This window comes from Oxyura jamaicensis, chromosome 13, assembly GCF_011077185.1.
Source record: "Oxyura jamaicensis isolate SHBP4307 breed ruddy duck chromosome 13, BPBGC_Ojam_1.0, whole genome shotgun sequence".
NCBI lineage: Eukaryota > Metazoa > Chordata > Aves > Anseriformes > Anatidae > Oxyura > Oxyura jamaicensis.
The window spans coordinates 19,077,987-19,093,498 of record NC_048905.1 but is presented as its reverse complement, the minus strand read 5'-3'; the positions used below and the strand labels follow the sequence as shown (position 1 = coordinate 19,093,498).

Here is a 15,512-nt window from a genome sequence, read left to right as displayed (position 1 = left end):
GCCTTAGCACAGAGAAAGCAGAGCAGGGTCCCCAGCACATTGCACCACACACTAGACTGCCCAGAGAGCCCGTTCCCCCGGCAGCCTGGATGGGATTGCACACAGTCCTGCTGCAGCCACGCTGGGGTGCCCCAGAGATCTGCATCCCCCCAGGGCTATTCCTGGCTGGGAGGGCAAGCCTGATGTGACCCACAGAGGGCTCATGGTCTGGTGTGCATATGGATTGTGTGGCTGCTGCATGCTCAGGAGGAATGGAGACGCTCCTCTCCCAGCAGTCACTGGGATGACAGCTTGCTTGTGCACATGCTTAAACCACACATTTCCCAAGGTGACCCAGCCAGCCATCCTCTTATCAGTGAAAGATGGCTTATTCACTTATCAGTCGATCCAAAGCATTTGTGAAGACCACTGGGTGGTCCACTGAACACAATCTGACTTTTCTTCTATGTCAGAACAGGACAAAATCCACAGCTCGAGAGGCAGAGGGAGTCTTCATCCTGGAGAAATGATTTAAACTGAGAGTCCAGTAAAGTCCTAGATGGCACTAGGTAAGAGGAACATCCACTCTGCCTTGCAATGCAAGTGACCTCAGCAGTAACGTTGGCTTTTGATTATCTGGGAAGGAACCTTTCATTTGCTGTTGTTTTTATTCAGTTAATCAGATTTAGCCAGAAAGAGAAAGACAGGAAGGCACAGGGGATACAAGAACACCTCTGGGCAAATGGGAGGCATAAAGTTCATCATGCATTCATTATATTGCTGAGATTAGGAAAAATGTTGAATAACAAGGTGAAAAGTTGGGTCTGCCAAAGCATTTAAGTAATAGCATCATTGCCCTCATTAACATAATAGAGATGCTTTGGCCAATCACAGTCTTGGCAAAGGCTGCACTAAGGGCACAGCTGTTACTGCAAAGAATAGCTGCTTAAATCAAGTATAAAACCAACTGTAGAGAGATAAAAACATTCAAATTTACTTCTGATGTTGGAAGCCACAACTCCATCAGATTCAGAGAGCTGCAGCAGTTTAATGTGATGGTGAATGGATTTTTCAGGATGACCTGGAAAAGCTTCTGGATGCTGCTTATTTGCCAGTACAAGGTTGTTACCTTGTCACTACCTAATCTGCCTGTGTGCACTGATCATCCACCAGGCCAGCGCAGCTCTGTGTGAAATGGGCCAGGAAACAGTGTGGTGAGAGAGGGGCTTCACAGGAAACCTTTGGTGCCCCCACCCAGATAGGGAAGGAGTTGGTCACTAGTCCTCCACAACCAGACTTAGAGGATGTTTACAGGAGACCTCTGCAAGCAAAGGCCACCTTCCACCTGTGCTGGTGGAGATCCTACAGCTCAGAGCTGCCTCTTCCACCTGGAGCAATAAGCTGAGAGCCCATGCAGGAATCCTGGCCCCTGAAGAGACAGGACCCACAGATGCAGCTCCCACCAGGATGAAGCTGGCAGTAACAGCTCTACTAAGGGTGCACTCCCAACCCTTCTGCTCCTGCTGGCAGTCACCTGGCACTCAGCCCCAAGGCTGCAATACCAGCTAGCCGAGCCCAAAAGGAAGAGTGCTGAGTGGCTCAGTCACATTCCTGCCACCAAGAAAGGCAAAATAATGGGCTCTGATTCTAATTTCTGGTGGCAAACTGCTAGGGCATCCCACAGGGCCTCCTCCACACCCAGGTCTGCAGCACAGGGTGGGAGGAGGCGCAGTGGGGCTGTGCGGCACTGTCAGGGTTGTTGTGCTCAGAGGTTGTTGTTCTGGCCATCCTTGTGCATGCCTCTGCAATTCGCCAGCGCTGCATGCTCCTGGGTTTCGTTGTGCTGGTGTCTTACCCTAGGGCAGAACAGGAGGTCAAGCTGCAGGAGGGCCTGGCACTGCCTGTGAGCTGCCTGCTCTTGCACCAGCCCAGCTCCTTCCTGTGCAGGCTGCTGCTGGAGGATGATGGTTGTCCACCCATGGAGAAGACCTGAACTTCAGCGGGTCCATTATGGGCTTGGGACCAGCCTGGCCATGCTACAACTAAGCCTGCGGGAGCACCATCCCTGCTCATCCCTGCCTGTCCCTGTCCCTGCCTCTCCCCACCTCACCCCGGTGGCAGGGCAGGATGCAGGGTGGGAGCACTGAGGACTTTATGCAGGAGCAGCAAGGTGGTGGAAAGGGGAAGAAGGTCTTTGCTGTGGACACCGAAGCCTGGGCTTGCACCTCCGTGCAGAGGCAGCACCCCTGCCGCAGCCCCCGGGGCTGAAGTCCACACAAAGACATAAAGTTTCTACACTGGCAGGGCTGTGTGCAGGGCACCTGGCCGCAGCCCCAGGAATGGCATGTGGGAGCGGGAGGCAGCGACGGCTCTGGAGCACCTGGCCCAGGAATGTGCCTGGTGCTGGGCTCTATCACCAGCTTCTGGTCCTGCCTTCTGCAGCTCTGTGGTCTGGAGGCAGGACTGGTAGTACCACTAGAGATGAGAGCTGACTGCAGGACTACCAGTAACAGCCCCCATAAGCCAGGCCATGAGCACAGGTCGTGGCTGCGGGCCTGGCCCCCTCCCTCATGAAGGAAAACACCTCTTTGGTTCCTGGCAGACAACAGCTGAAACTGCATTCATTCACCAGCGTCTGTTTTTCTCAATGGCTTCCTCAGTAAGCTTCTAAAACCCAAACTGCAGTTTCCTGAGGTGGCCCAAAACCCGAGTCTGAGAAAGTCTTTGTCATTGTGCCAGCATCTGTTACACTACCTTTTTATGAATACTTACTTTTCTCTGTTGAAAACAATGAAGTCCCTCTGGAGCATCTCTAGGTGCTTCTGAAGATGGTAGGCCTTTCACATTCAAATAGAAAAATAAAAGGATGAGGAATAACGGAATAAATTCACAGTTGACACAAAAAGATTTCACAAGGGCAGCTTCAAGGAAATACAGAGACATCTTTAGGTACAGAGCATCTCCAGCACTGCAGTTGGGAGAATGGAATTACAACTCTCCTCACACACAACGCAGTAGGAATACATGCTCCAAATTACACATTATATAGCCACACTATTCTATTCTATTGCAGAAAAACCTCAGGCTGCAAAATCGTAAAACCACTCACCACAGTGCAGTGTACCCAAGATTTCCTGCACAATGCAGGAGGGAGGCAGCAGCTCAGGAGCTATTTCATGCTCTATTTTGTGGAAGGTCTACGTGAAAGTCATTCAGATTCTGGTTGCATGTGTTAACTGTGTAGAGGGCTGTACTCCCAAACAGGCATACAGATCTTGACTCAACACAGCAAGTTATCCAGGCTCTTGCTATTGGAAAGGAAAATAAGCACAATGCTCCAGTGCCGAGGGAGGGCACGGCACACTGGGGAAGCATGAGAAAGCCAAACCTTATGCACGGTCAAGTCTTGAGATCCCAGATGATTTTTAATGCTGGGGTGCTTTGATCTGCAAGGCTCCTTTTTGCAGATAAACACATTTCCAAATTAAGTCACCTTTAAACATGTTTTCTCCTATTCCTTCTTGAATAAATGTTCACAATTCATTCTGGCTTCATGAAACCAGACTGACCCACTCTCTGAGGTCTGCTCCCTGAACAGAGCTATCTGTAACTCGCCCTTGGACAGTGCTTTGGCCACCCTGCCAAATCCAGCAGGAGAGGAACAGTTGCTTTAAAGGACGTTTGTTTCCACTGCTAACAAATAAAAAAGAATGTTTTGAATTTGAATAAAACATGACTGGGGGTTTGGTAAAATACTTAAGATGGTCAAAAATACATCTGACCTTTTCATAACTGTATTTAAGAAAATCTCAGCACCCTATAATTAAAGGGATGAAGAAGAATCAAGCTTTTTTAAAGCCAAAGCAATATTCATGATCTAGACAGGAAATTCTGGCATTATTGAAGCCACTAAGAGTTTTGACACCAGTTCCTGACTAGCAGAATATTTCAAACCCAGGAATTTGCTAAACTCGCTGATACCACCAGTTTGTGTGTTCAAAGCACTACCTCTTCCTGGGTTGCTTATGGCCCTGGAGATGTTTAATGTTTTTGCCACACCTGAGACAGAACCAAAGTGAACAGAAGAACAGATTTCTATCCAAAAGAATATCTCCAGCACCACAAAAACTGTGCAGTGTCTCTGGAGTGTTTTCCAAGTTAGATACACCTAACTTCAACATTTACAGGTTACCATGAGAGACTTCTCAACCATGTGCATGTGTCTGCTTGCTCTCACCTGTGACACATTGCTTTTGCTGGTGTCTTTTTCCTTTTTAGCCAAGCGCTTTTTTTTCTTATGAAGAGGTTTGGATTCTAGGATCATTTCTTCAAGTTCAAAGGTTGGGTCACAGTTCAGTCTGCCTTTCTGTAGGGGAGAGAAAGGTTGCCTAAGTGACTAGTGCCTGTCTTGAAGAGACTTCCTCTCATAAATTGGAATGCATCTGGGAACTGAAATTTGTAGAAAATGAATTTATTACAATTGCACACGTAGCCAGAACACCTGCTGTACATCTTACATATTTTATCAGTTTCCTCAGCCAGCAGAACATTGTCAAGGTGTGTTTGCATCATTTGAAAAAACACTTCCTCCCTTTGTGCTTATTACTTATATTCAACCCATTGGCTGCTTCAAGGTGCAGTGAGGATTGTGTTTCTTGGCTGGGCTGTGCCTCTCTTGGGAAGGTGTACAAGGTCTTGTAAAAAGGGTTTTAAAGCAATACACGTACAGGTACCACAGAGAAAACCACTGACAAAGGGAAAAAAAAAAACAAAAAAAAAACCAGCAGCTAAATATTCATAGTTTAGCCCTTCTTTTGCTTGGCTCCAAGTGAAAAACAGTTAGAGCAACTCTGCACAGAACAATCCTTGGATTATTTTCAGAAAGGGTTATGTTACTTGTGTGTTGCTTAAATCCAATTAAAAAAGGATCAGAAACACTAGTCTACTGTATTTATTCTTTTATTACGAACAATGGGCTTGTTAGGGAGAGTCATTACAGGAAGAAACAATTATCATATAATGACTGGTGATCTCCAGGCTCCTAATGAGTCTATGTCTGCTCATTATTATTATTATTATTATTATTATTGTTGTTGTTGTTGTTGTTGTTGTTGTTGTTGTATTTGGAGAGCTGGTTCTAAACAGGGCTGCTAAGAAAAGTGGTTCAGTACAGGATGTCTCACAAACAATAGCATCATGTATTTGATCTGACATGTCAAGGGTGTTCATGGGCGTGTAAAACCAAGTCTGTAACCAGAAATTCTGATAATATTATAAAGAGAGCAGATCATGTTTGGGGCACCCATACTTAATAGATACCTCCCATTAGTCTTCATTACATTCACAGGAAAGTGAAAATTCTGCCCTTGCCTCTTTTCCCCTTTACCTTAGGACATCTGATGTTTTTGTGCAAGACATTCCCACTCTGACTTGGTGTAAGGTGCAAGGGCAGCGTGTTACAGGAACTTTGACACATTAAGAACCTTTCAAACTTAAAATTGCCTTACTGTGGGAATGAATTCTGGCATTATCCTTTTCTGGAGAACAGCATCCCAGTTTACATTGCACAGATATGGAAAGTCCTGGATATCTTTCAGCTGAGAAAAACGCTTATCAGGATTTGTCTCGAGCAACTGCAGTGAAGAGTGAAATGCAAGAGGTTAGAATGAGACCCCAAAACATGAAATGAAAGATTAGGTACATACAAACATGTCTGTGGTGAAGTTACATGGGGTAAGAGCTAGAGAAGGGAAACAACGATCAGATTTTTGAGTATATATGTATCCATACCTGCTTTTTCACAAATGTACCAGTTTTGCCTTTGCTAGCTAGTTACTGCCCCCGCACTCTCTTCAGGTACCCAGGGAAGTGCAGTGGCAACAGCATGTGGTTACAAAGGCAAGGAGGTGTTCAAGAACATCTTTGTCATTTGTACCTGAGGACAAGCTTGAGGCCTGGGTAGGTCTGCCATTGGGTTAGACCACCGGTTTGGCCCCATACAACCAGGAAATCGGCACCAGCAACCAACCAAGTGCAAGTCACTTCTGCAAAGGGGGTGAGATTGCTAAAATTGTTAAAACACAGATAAGCTACAGATAACTGGGGCAAACAAGCAAACTGAAGCTATTTAAATGTTATTCATCTGCCAAAGGCAATGGTGAAGGCTCTGCTGAATAAAGCTCCAGGAAATAAAGCACGATTAACAATGCTGCATTATTACTGGGTGTTTTCAATGGCTGTCTCAGCCTTCACCAGAATACACAAGTCACTCACGGTCTTTAAATCTATTTATTCTCATTTTTATTAACAACTTTTATCAACATTTTAGGAGCAGGAGCTGAGGTGGCACAGTGACTTTAAACAATTTGCCCAAGGTTCAAAGAAAAAGCATTTGTTACAGAATGGGTAACTCTTGCTTCTGCTTTCCAATTTTAATAACATATCAGTAAACCCTCCCTTTTTTCTAACTCTAGTCATGGAATATTAATATGCATCACTCCATTGTGAAATAATGGATTCACACTGTTTATTTTCAGATTTTTTTTTTAACAGTGCTGTAGAAATTGCTTGTGTGGAAGGAAATGATTGAGTATTGTCTTAAAGATCGAGGATTCAGCATTGCATAAACTGCTGACTATGTATAGCATGCAGGAAAACCAGACAATCTGCACCTTCCGGACCCCTTCAAGTCCCCATCCAGTGTTAGTGCCTGCAGCTGAGTTGTGGGAGGCAAAAGCTATGCAGAGTTTGTGGTATATACAGACCAAAAAATAACATCACTCACAGTCCATTTCCTCCTGATGGAACTCAGTGTTTAAGTCCTAACATGAGTGATGCAGGTCTGCTAGTAATGATATTTTGCTTTGGACCTTAATAAATACAAAATTTAACAGGAGATGCTTCAGCCAGGAAAATAGCCTAGTTGGCTTAATATATAATACATATGGATGTCAGAGCAGATGCAAAGAACACTTGGAAATTTAAATTGTGACATTGCATTATTTATTCACAAGGGAGCCTGTATGGCTTGCAGCATGTTGTGGCCCAAGGGAAAATCTTGTAACATAAAAATGAATAACAACACAAAGGACATCTGCAGTAAATATACCTATATTACTTTTAGGCTTAATGAAATTCCAGCTCCATATAATTTAAAGTAAATTGAAATATTCTTCAATTTCCTTCTTGGAAATATACTGTGTTACTGTCTCAGCAAGGAATTGATGTCTTGTTTCCATTAAAGAGTTTGAGAGCATTCCATTAGAGAGGACAAAATAACACTTCTCTACACTACTTGGAACAAAACATAATAAGTACTATTTTATTGCTCACACTTATTTGAAAATTAGAAAACTTATTCACACATTTTCCAAAATTTTCAGCTAGTACTGTTAAGCAGAGTTCAGTATTTCAGCTTTGCTGCCACTGTATGCATATAGTGTCTGATACTGATGAACAATAGTTTTGATTATCGAAGATATAGTTTCACTACAAACATGATTTTCAGCTTCAAAACGATTCCAATAATGATTCTGAAGCAATTTTGATAACAGCTTATTAAAAACTAATTACAGTGGTGCATAAACTTCATGACATCAAAGGATTTCAATACTACCTGCACTTGCAAATCTTTTCATTAGTAGCAAAAATGTTTTTTCATAAATCAAAAATTTTATGCAATTTTTTGGGGCCAAATTTGTGGACACATATATCAGCATCTACTTCTAAGTTACATAATTCCCAACAGACAAAGTTATAGGAGAACCTTTGGAAATGAAGACTGCCTGTGTCCTTAGGAGAGATGCGTTAGCAGCAGCCACAGTTGCCAACACAAGCTCCATCACCAGACCCTGCTGCCTAACTACAGGTACAATTAGCATGGTATGAAGCAGTACTGTTAGTTGATTATTACATTAGTGTGTCTATAATACTAAAAAGCTTGATATTTATCATATAGTACCATCTGAAAGTCACCGACACTGGGCCTGGATGTGGTTTGCAATGAATCCCCACAATTTACTACAAAGGCCAGAGTGCCCAGTGAAAAGACTTTAATTCCAGCAGGCTTCCAGCTATAAAACATCCATGCTCCTAAGCTCTCTGCTTACACAGCTGCCCTCACCTTTTTGATTAGTGTCACCATTTCCTTGGACCAAGCAGCAGGGTACATTACTGTAGCTGTCTTGAACATGTGAGCCATTTCATTTGTGGAAGTGTTGGAGCGAATATGATATGGCCTCTGTGAAAAATGCAACAAGGAAAAACATTTTAATGTATCTCTTTTTCCAACTTGTTTGGAAATCTTTTTAGAACAAGGTAGCTGCAAACAAAATCTCTTTCCACATTTCCCAACTCCCCACTGAAAATATCTCATTGTAATAAACAAAATAATAATGTCAGGAAGAACAATAATAATAATAACTAGATGTTTAAACAGCGTGACAGATAGGAGGCAAAACAAAAATTAGAGTCATTAACCAGCTTTTGTTTACTTGGCCTTGTCAACATTTGTATCTAGAAGGACTATGGAAAAGGATTTTTTAATATAGTGCTGCCATTAAAGCATTCCCAATATTCCTGTAAAATGCTCTTCTGTTTTCAGTCCTTCATCCACATAGGATACAACACAAGTAAAAAGAAGCAGATCCTATCACCTATCAGATCATATGAAGAAATACTGCCCCAAGAGAGGCCACAAGCCCCAGATATGACACGAGGCTGCAGAATGACCTACGATGCAGTGGCACAGCAGACAGCAGCCTGAGCTGTCCCTCAAGACTGATTTGTTACACACGCGGGCAGAGATGGAGTCGGGCTGCCCGGGGGGAGTGGAGCACTTAGGGAGCTGAATCTGAACTGGGCAGGATGCAACTAGTGCTAGCACACAGGTGGCCCAGGTCACCTCCATGTTTAGCTCCTACCTACAGCAACATTTCTGTCTTGCTTAAAAAGACAATGTGCAATGAAAGAGTGCTGCTGTTTGGGAATATTTTTTAATTCCCAGATTTCCCAGCTTTTTACAGTATTTGGGCGGGGAAGGGTGGGGGTGGGGGTGTGGGGAGGGAGAGGAATGCTGTTAAAAATGCATTTAAAATAATAGCTACAAATTGTGATATGAAATCTGGTGCATTGTGCTTAATACATGCAGACACTAGATGGACCTCAAGGTCTCCTTTCACTTCCAATACAGTTACCACCACTGAAGATACCTTTTATCATGGCTGTGACATGATGTCTGAATACTTAACAGCATTTCTACTTCTATCTCTGGAAATAATGCCATCAAGCCAAAAATTGATGTGATGAACAGTCCTACAATTTGTTTAAATTTACAAATAGAAAATTCACGTATTATATTAACATTTTTAGAGTTACTCAACAGTTTAGACAACAATACCCTCTTAATGTGTACTAACTTGATCACTCACAATCTGTTCTTTATATTTACCAAATTTATTTTTAGTCTTTCTGCAAAGACTGATTGTAGGGTTTCTTTAAAAAGTGTTTGCTCTTCCTGAAAGAAGTCTTCTAGCCTCTCAAGATTTTAAACCACCTTTTGCTTAGAAGAAAATAATTTATATAATTTTATTCAGCTTTTTACACAACAGTTCCAAAACACTGATCTAATCATTTGTCTACCAGGCCCCCAACCTTACCTAGGTTAGAAGCAGAACATTGACACAACAGGCATGAATTGTACCTAATTAATAATTTACATGTTGTGGTTTGCTTTTGCTCAAACTGCTCAGTCTTATCACAAAAGCAACAAGATTATTATTATTGTTATTATTTTTTCTTGCAGGATGGGAGTTCAGAGTCAACTTTATTACAGACCAGACTTAAGGCTTTCTCACTCATTAATCAGATGGCTCCACTTTCCTTGAATAGTCTGTGCCAACTCAGATGTCCTTGGACACTGTGCGGAACTGTCACAATGAGTTATTCTGTATTGCAGTGTTTTCTCTCTGAGCTCTTAGCTGCGATCACAAAAGCTCTGATGAAGGTCTTGTTTCTGCTGCCTATACTGTAATAAACTTTAAGGCATTGAATTTGGCTTGGAACTTTCATCCCTGTTACAAGGTATCAACCTTTCCAAGAGAGTGCTTAAGGAAAGAGAGGACAGACAGCGACAGCAGCCGTGTGCGCCGTACCCGGGCTCTGAGCAGCTCATAGGCAGTGATTCCTAATGACCACCAGTCCACAGCGAAGGAATAGCCGGTAGGTTTTGTGGAGTTAAACATTTCAGGTGCTGTGAAATACAGAAAAGAGATCATTTGCCTTGCTGTAGTCTGGAGCGGAAATCAGCAGCACAGAATGAACACCTCATCCAGTGACACAGAGAGCATCCACGCTATTCTGCCTAAGACATAGATTAGCATATTACCCATTACCACTTTGCTGATCATGTCTTTGTTTTGCTTCAAAACAATGGTATGTGACTGGTAGATTGGCCCTTTACCAAAATACTGAGGAGGTGCACAAATTTAAGCATGGCTTCCTTGTATCAGTTCATTTTTTGGTCTTTGTCAGGCTCCACAATAGCTGTCTCTGTCTTGCAGTGCAGAACGATGCAGTACTGAGGAACCAAGAGCAGAGAGAAGACCAAGCACCCGCCTGCAAACCACCCGAGCCCACACCATGACAAGTGCTGTGCAGCACATTGCTGCTGCTCCCTGCAACTGGATGCGAACACCTGCTGATCCTGTGACCTGCTTTGCTCTCAACACCGTGCTTCAGGGCAGAGATGGCATCTGACACAGTTGACAGCACAGAGGTTTAACCCAGATATTTGCCTGCCCTGGAAACAGGAACACTTTGAAATCTTGACCCTGTTGCCTAACTACAGGTACAATTAGCATGGTATGAAACATCTTCTACTGTGTTAAAACCCAAACAAGCCTTTCAGGTCCTCTGAGCCTTACTTTCCCTAGCCGCGAAATGGGACTGAATGATTTCTACTCCTAACAGACTGTTGCAAAACTTAATTAATTAATGTGTGTAAATGATAGGGTTTCCTTCATAAATAGGTGTGCCACCACCACTGTGACTTGAATATTCAACAATGATAAATACAATCCAATTTATGCTGGTTCCAGGATGCTTTATATAACTCCCATAACCACTTAGAGATTTACCAGACCCGGTTGATTTCCTATATCATATAAGGCATTAAAACCTCTCACTGTTCTAGTGCAGAGTGTTTCCTGTGCTGCTGTGCTCCCAGTCTGAGCTTCCCATAGCCCCAGCACAGGGATCTTCTCAATGCTCCTCTGTTCTCAAAGACAGAGAAGAGTAACTGGCTTTTTCTGCCACAGCACTTGCCCATTGCTCCATAGCAAATGTGCTCCAGAATAAGGAATAACCTTAATTCTCTGAATCTAGGCATAAAATTGGACAGAATATCTTCTCATTTCCCTCACAAAACCTCTCTGCTCTTCAGCTAGTGCTTAGTAGATATCCATGTTTGAAAGCTGTTCCCTTCCCACTCATCTCTCTTTGCTCATATATAAGTACTTCCATCTGGTAGTAACTAAATGCAGCCTCACACAGTGAATGAAAGCAGCTCTTTAGAAACATTAATATGCAGCATAAACATAGACATAGTGTCAACTGCCCCTTGGCAACAAAAAGCAAATTTTAACTGAATGAAGCCTAAGCACCACAGCCTTTTAGGAGAAAGCTACCATGCTAATACAAAGCGAGCGGAGGCACAGGCTGAAATACTCCATCTCTTCCTTAAGTAGTAAGTTTCCCTTTTGAGATGAAGGTGAAAAAAATACTGTGGTTTATTTTGTGAGTGAGAAGGGAGGCAAGAACTGCTCTAAATAAAATTAAAGCAAAACCAGGGCACAGTGATTTCCTTTTGTGCATGTTTTCCTTTTTAAGATGATTGCGCCAGGTGATGCAAAGGTGAGAGGTCACTTTGGTCCTGATGAAAAGGAGAATGCTGGGCTCCTCCTCTTCCCTCAGGGATCTGGCTTTGCAGTAGCTGTATAGAGGTATTGGTGTTTAGGTCTGGCAGATGGTCTTACTCCGTAAGAAAGCTTTTTGTTTTGTATTTAGTGTTAGCTGTATAGAAATCATTCTGAGTGGTTTGTTTGTTTGTTTGTTTTTCCACTTAGAAATGTCACACTCATGCTTTACCTAATACAAAGACTTTTATGTGTGATGTTTGTACAAGAGCTCTTTTTGCATTCACTCAGGACATTTCTTTGCAGTTTGCTTCCTGCATGCTTCAGCCTTGATTCATCCCAGGTAGGTCTATGGTGTTCTGCTTTATGTTTACTAGCTGTGCTTGTGTGGTAAGGGTCCAGTAGGTCTCTTACTGCCTGAATATCCAGCTTCACTGGTCTGACTACTAACCAAGGCTGAGTAAGGTTTCTGTACTCCTCTTCTAAAGGGGAAAAGAATAAGAAGGATTTTTATTTATTTATTTATTTTGAGTAGTAGGGAAACAAGGTCTGCTCAGGGAGCAAGGACTGTGTGTCTTTCTTCCATGCATGTGTACTGATCTGCTCACAAAAACTGTTCCTACACCTGGCCCAACACAGCAGTGGAGCAACTGACTGCTCCAGAGCCACCTTGCCCCAGAGGGCATCCCTTTGTACACCCTGACAGCTGCCAGAGCAGTTTTCCTGCCTGGGACTAGTTCCATGGCATTGCCTGGAGGTTACAAACTTCATAAAAATGCAATTTTTAGAAATCAGAGAAAGAAGAGGAAAGGGATGGCTTGTAACCATAACAACCAACCTGGCTACTCAGCTCCATGGGGACCTGGAGGCTGGTGCCCAGCTCCCACAGAGAGAGCACTAGCTCCATGTGCTGCAGGTGGCTGCCTCCACGGCCCTGCAGAGCCCTGTTGGGGCTTGCTTGGAACAGCCAAATCCCATATCAACAGCAGAGGGACAATGGGAGAAGCTTTCAGAAAGACTGAAATATAGGCTCAGCATTTATTTCCCTGATGTGGTGGCCACATTTGCACCAACTGTGCCTCCTTTGTACAGATGGGGCTTTGTCCCTCACCACTGTGCTCTGCAACGCCCTGCACATTGCGCTGCTGGTGTCCGGCACATGGGAACAGCAAGTCCCCATCCCCTCACCACTCCGAAGCACAGGGTGAAACTAGTTCTTAAAGCAGGTAGATTATATAAAAATGCAAACTATGAGCTAGAGATGGAGCAGTGTAAGGCTTGTATTCAGTCCCTCAATCAGTACAAGCCTTTGCACTTCATTTCCCTTCTCAAGGGTAGTAAGAGTGTTTCATCACTAACAGAAAGAAAAAAAGAGATCTGTGGAAATAAATGGGTTGGCCAGGGAAGTGGTGGTGTCACCATCCCTGGGGGTATTCAAGGAAAGGTTGGATGTGGCGCTTAGGGACATGGTTTAGTGGGTGATATTGGGAGTAGGGTGGTGGTTGGACCAGCTGATCTTGAAGGTCTTTTCCAACCTGAATGATTCTATGATTCTACTGTTTCATGATTTGGCACTGCTTGTGACATGCTCTGAGATCCCAGGCATGTAACTATCTTAATTTATCCTCAAAACTAAGCAGTATGGTACAATGCTGCTAAAAATAGTGTTTGCAATAGGCTTGCTTAGTTCTGCTTTGTGAAGTTGGTGCCTGCCACACCTCCTCCAGCTGCATAGGGGTGTGGGGGGGGGGTCCTCTGCAGCACTAGCTAGGTAGTTTCTCATGTCAGACAGATGTGTGTCTTTTGTTACATACCAGGAAAAAGAATTCAAACTTGCATCACAAAGGACTTCGGTTTTATCCCACCACAGCTGACAAGTCAGGCCCATAGAATGGCAATTCAAGAACATATAATTTTCATCAGTTCTTACCCATATATGGCTTTGTGCCGGCAATTGTGGAAACTTGCATTTCTTTCGTCAGCATCGTGGCAATATTGAAATCAGTGATGTGCACATGTCCTGAAAGAGAGGTTAACGTGCAAGCAGATTTGCTTTAATTTTACACAAGAAAGAGCCTTGATTCAGAAACTTACAGTAAAATACTCCATGGAAAGCTATTTCCAGGGGAAAAAAAAATGGTGCCAGAAGCTACAGAAAATATTTCAGCTTACAGGTTGCTTACTGATGTATCTTGTTAGATGAAGTATCCCTTTATTTTGCAAAAAAGATGGGAGACAAAATTTTGGGAAAAGGGAACTTACCTCTTCTCACAGAAAAAAGTCATTTTATTTTATTTTATTTTATTTTTAGATCCCTGATATTTTTGAGCAATAAGTATGTGGTATTTTTAGCCTATGCTATATCTTGATTTCTTATAATCTCATGAATTCTGTGCTGGTGTAAAATGATATGCTACCAAATGGTCTCTTCTGATGAAAGTCATTCTAAAGGGAATTTCCCAACCGTTCTCATTTATTTTTATCCTTAGCTTTATAGCTTCATTTCAGTGCTGCTGGGAGACATTTTTTTTTTTTTTTTTTTTCCTGAGCTCAGATTCTAACCTGTTTTAAACTGTAAGAGGCTGGAAGATGAAAGAAATGAAGCAGGAAGCATTACAAAACTATAGGAGACAAAACATTTCTAGTTTGTAAATGTAAATTCACCAATGTTTATGTTTTAATATAGTAACTTTAGTACAGTAGCTATAAAATAGGCACCACCCGGAGAAAGAAAAAAAAAAAAACAGCCTTGAAGCATCAGCTTATGCTGTTCAAGAAGCCTGGTGTCCTGCTGGGCAGAATGGGGCTCCCCGACTGCACCCCAGGCTGGTGACTGGCTCATGCAGGGCAAGGACCTGCCTCAGAAGTGGCTCCCAGGTGAGCTGAGGGCTGTAACCTAGGGGAGCAGCAAGTGCTAAGCCTGTGCACAGGAAAGGGACTAATGGAAGACATGGAATGGGTCGCAGCAGCAAAACCTCATGAGACTGCTACAATGTGCTTTGTCTGCACAGCCTTCATCAAGGCTGCTCAAAGCACAGCACCCTGTTCCCAACGTTTCCATGGGAAGCATGTTTCATTGTCAGCAACTAGTGTCTTTCTAAAGCACAACTTCAGCCTTTTCAAAGCTGAGCTAAAGATAACTACCCGACATGGCCTATTCTGTGGGAACTAGCATGCTTCATCCTCTTGAAAAGACAAGTAAGAAATCCTGCAACATGAATTTTATCCACACCTGTTGGTGCACTGATACTGCTTTCCACCTTCATAATTGGGCCTCCTGGCACAAGTCAGCTTATTTTAATGATGTTTGCATTTAGAGAGGATTTTCCAGTGTTTCCGAGTAGGGATAGCAGTGGCTTTCTAGCTACTTGCTGTATGTTGGTCCCAGGTACTAAACACCTCTGTTATTTTTTCTCCTTTGAGGAAGGATGTCTTTAGAATGGAACAAAATATCTTACAACAAGCAAAAGACCCTTGCACAAGAAATTCCAGTATCATTAGTATCCCCTTGTAGGGTAGGAATGTTTTCTGTTATCACTGCTGCAATACGCACAACTGCTGCTTACAAGCTGAAAAGGAAATAAAAAGAGTGGATGTGATTTGTAGGGACGAGAAAGGAAA

General features: G+C 43.0%; 1 protein-coding gene across 1 annotated transcript in view; it reads right to left on the bottom strand.

Moving 5' to 3' along the window:
- Positions 1-605: 605 nt before the first annotated feature.
- STK32A (serine/threonine kinase 32A) overlaps positions 606-15,512 on the bottom strand; it is a 34,331-nt gene continuing 19,424 nt past the window's right edge. The window contains exons 7-13 of the mRNA XM_035338920.1: positions 13,822-13,911; positions 10,131-10,228; positions 8,102-8,218; positions 5,487-5,612; positions 4,217-4,345; positions 2,752-2,816; positions 606-1,835 (exon numbers count right to left, since the gene is read on the bottom strand). Of these exons, the coding sequence (XP_035194811.1) occupies positions 1,745-1,835; positions 2,752-2,816; positions 4,217-4,345; positions 5,487-5,612; positions 8,102-8,218; positions 10,131-10,228; positions 13,822-13,911 (716 nt within the window). The 3' untranslated portion in view covers positions 606-1,744. The remainder of the gene's footprint in view (positions 1,836-2,751; positions 2,817-4,216; positions 4,346-5,486; positions 5,613-8,101; positions 8,219-10,130; positions 10,229-13,821; positions 13,912-15,512) is intronic.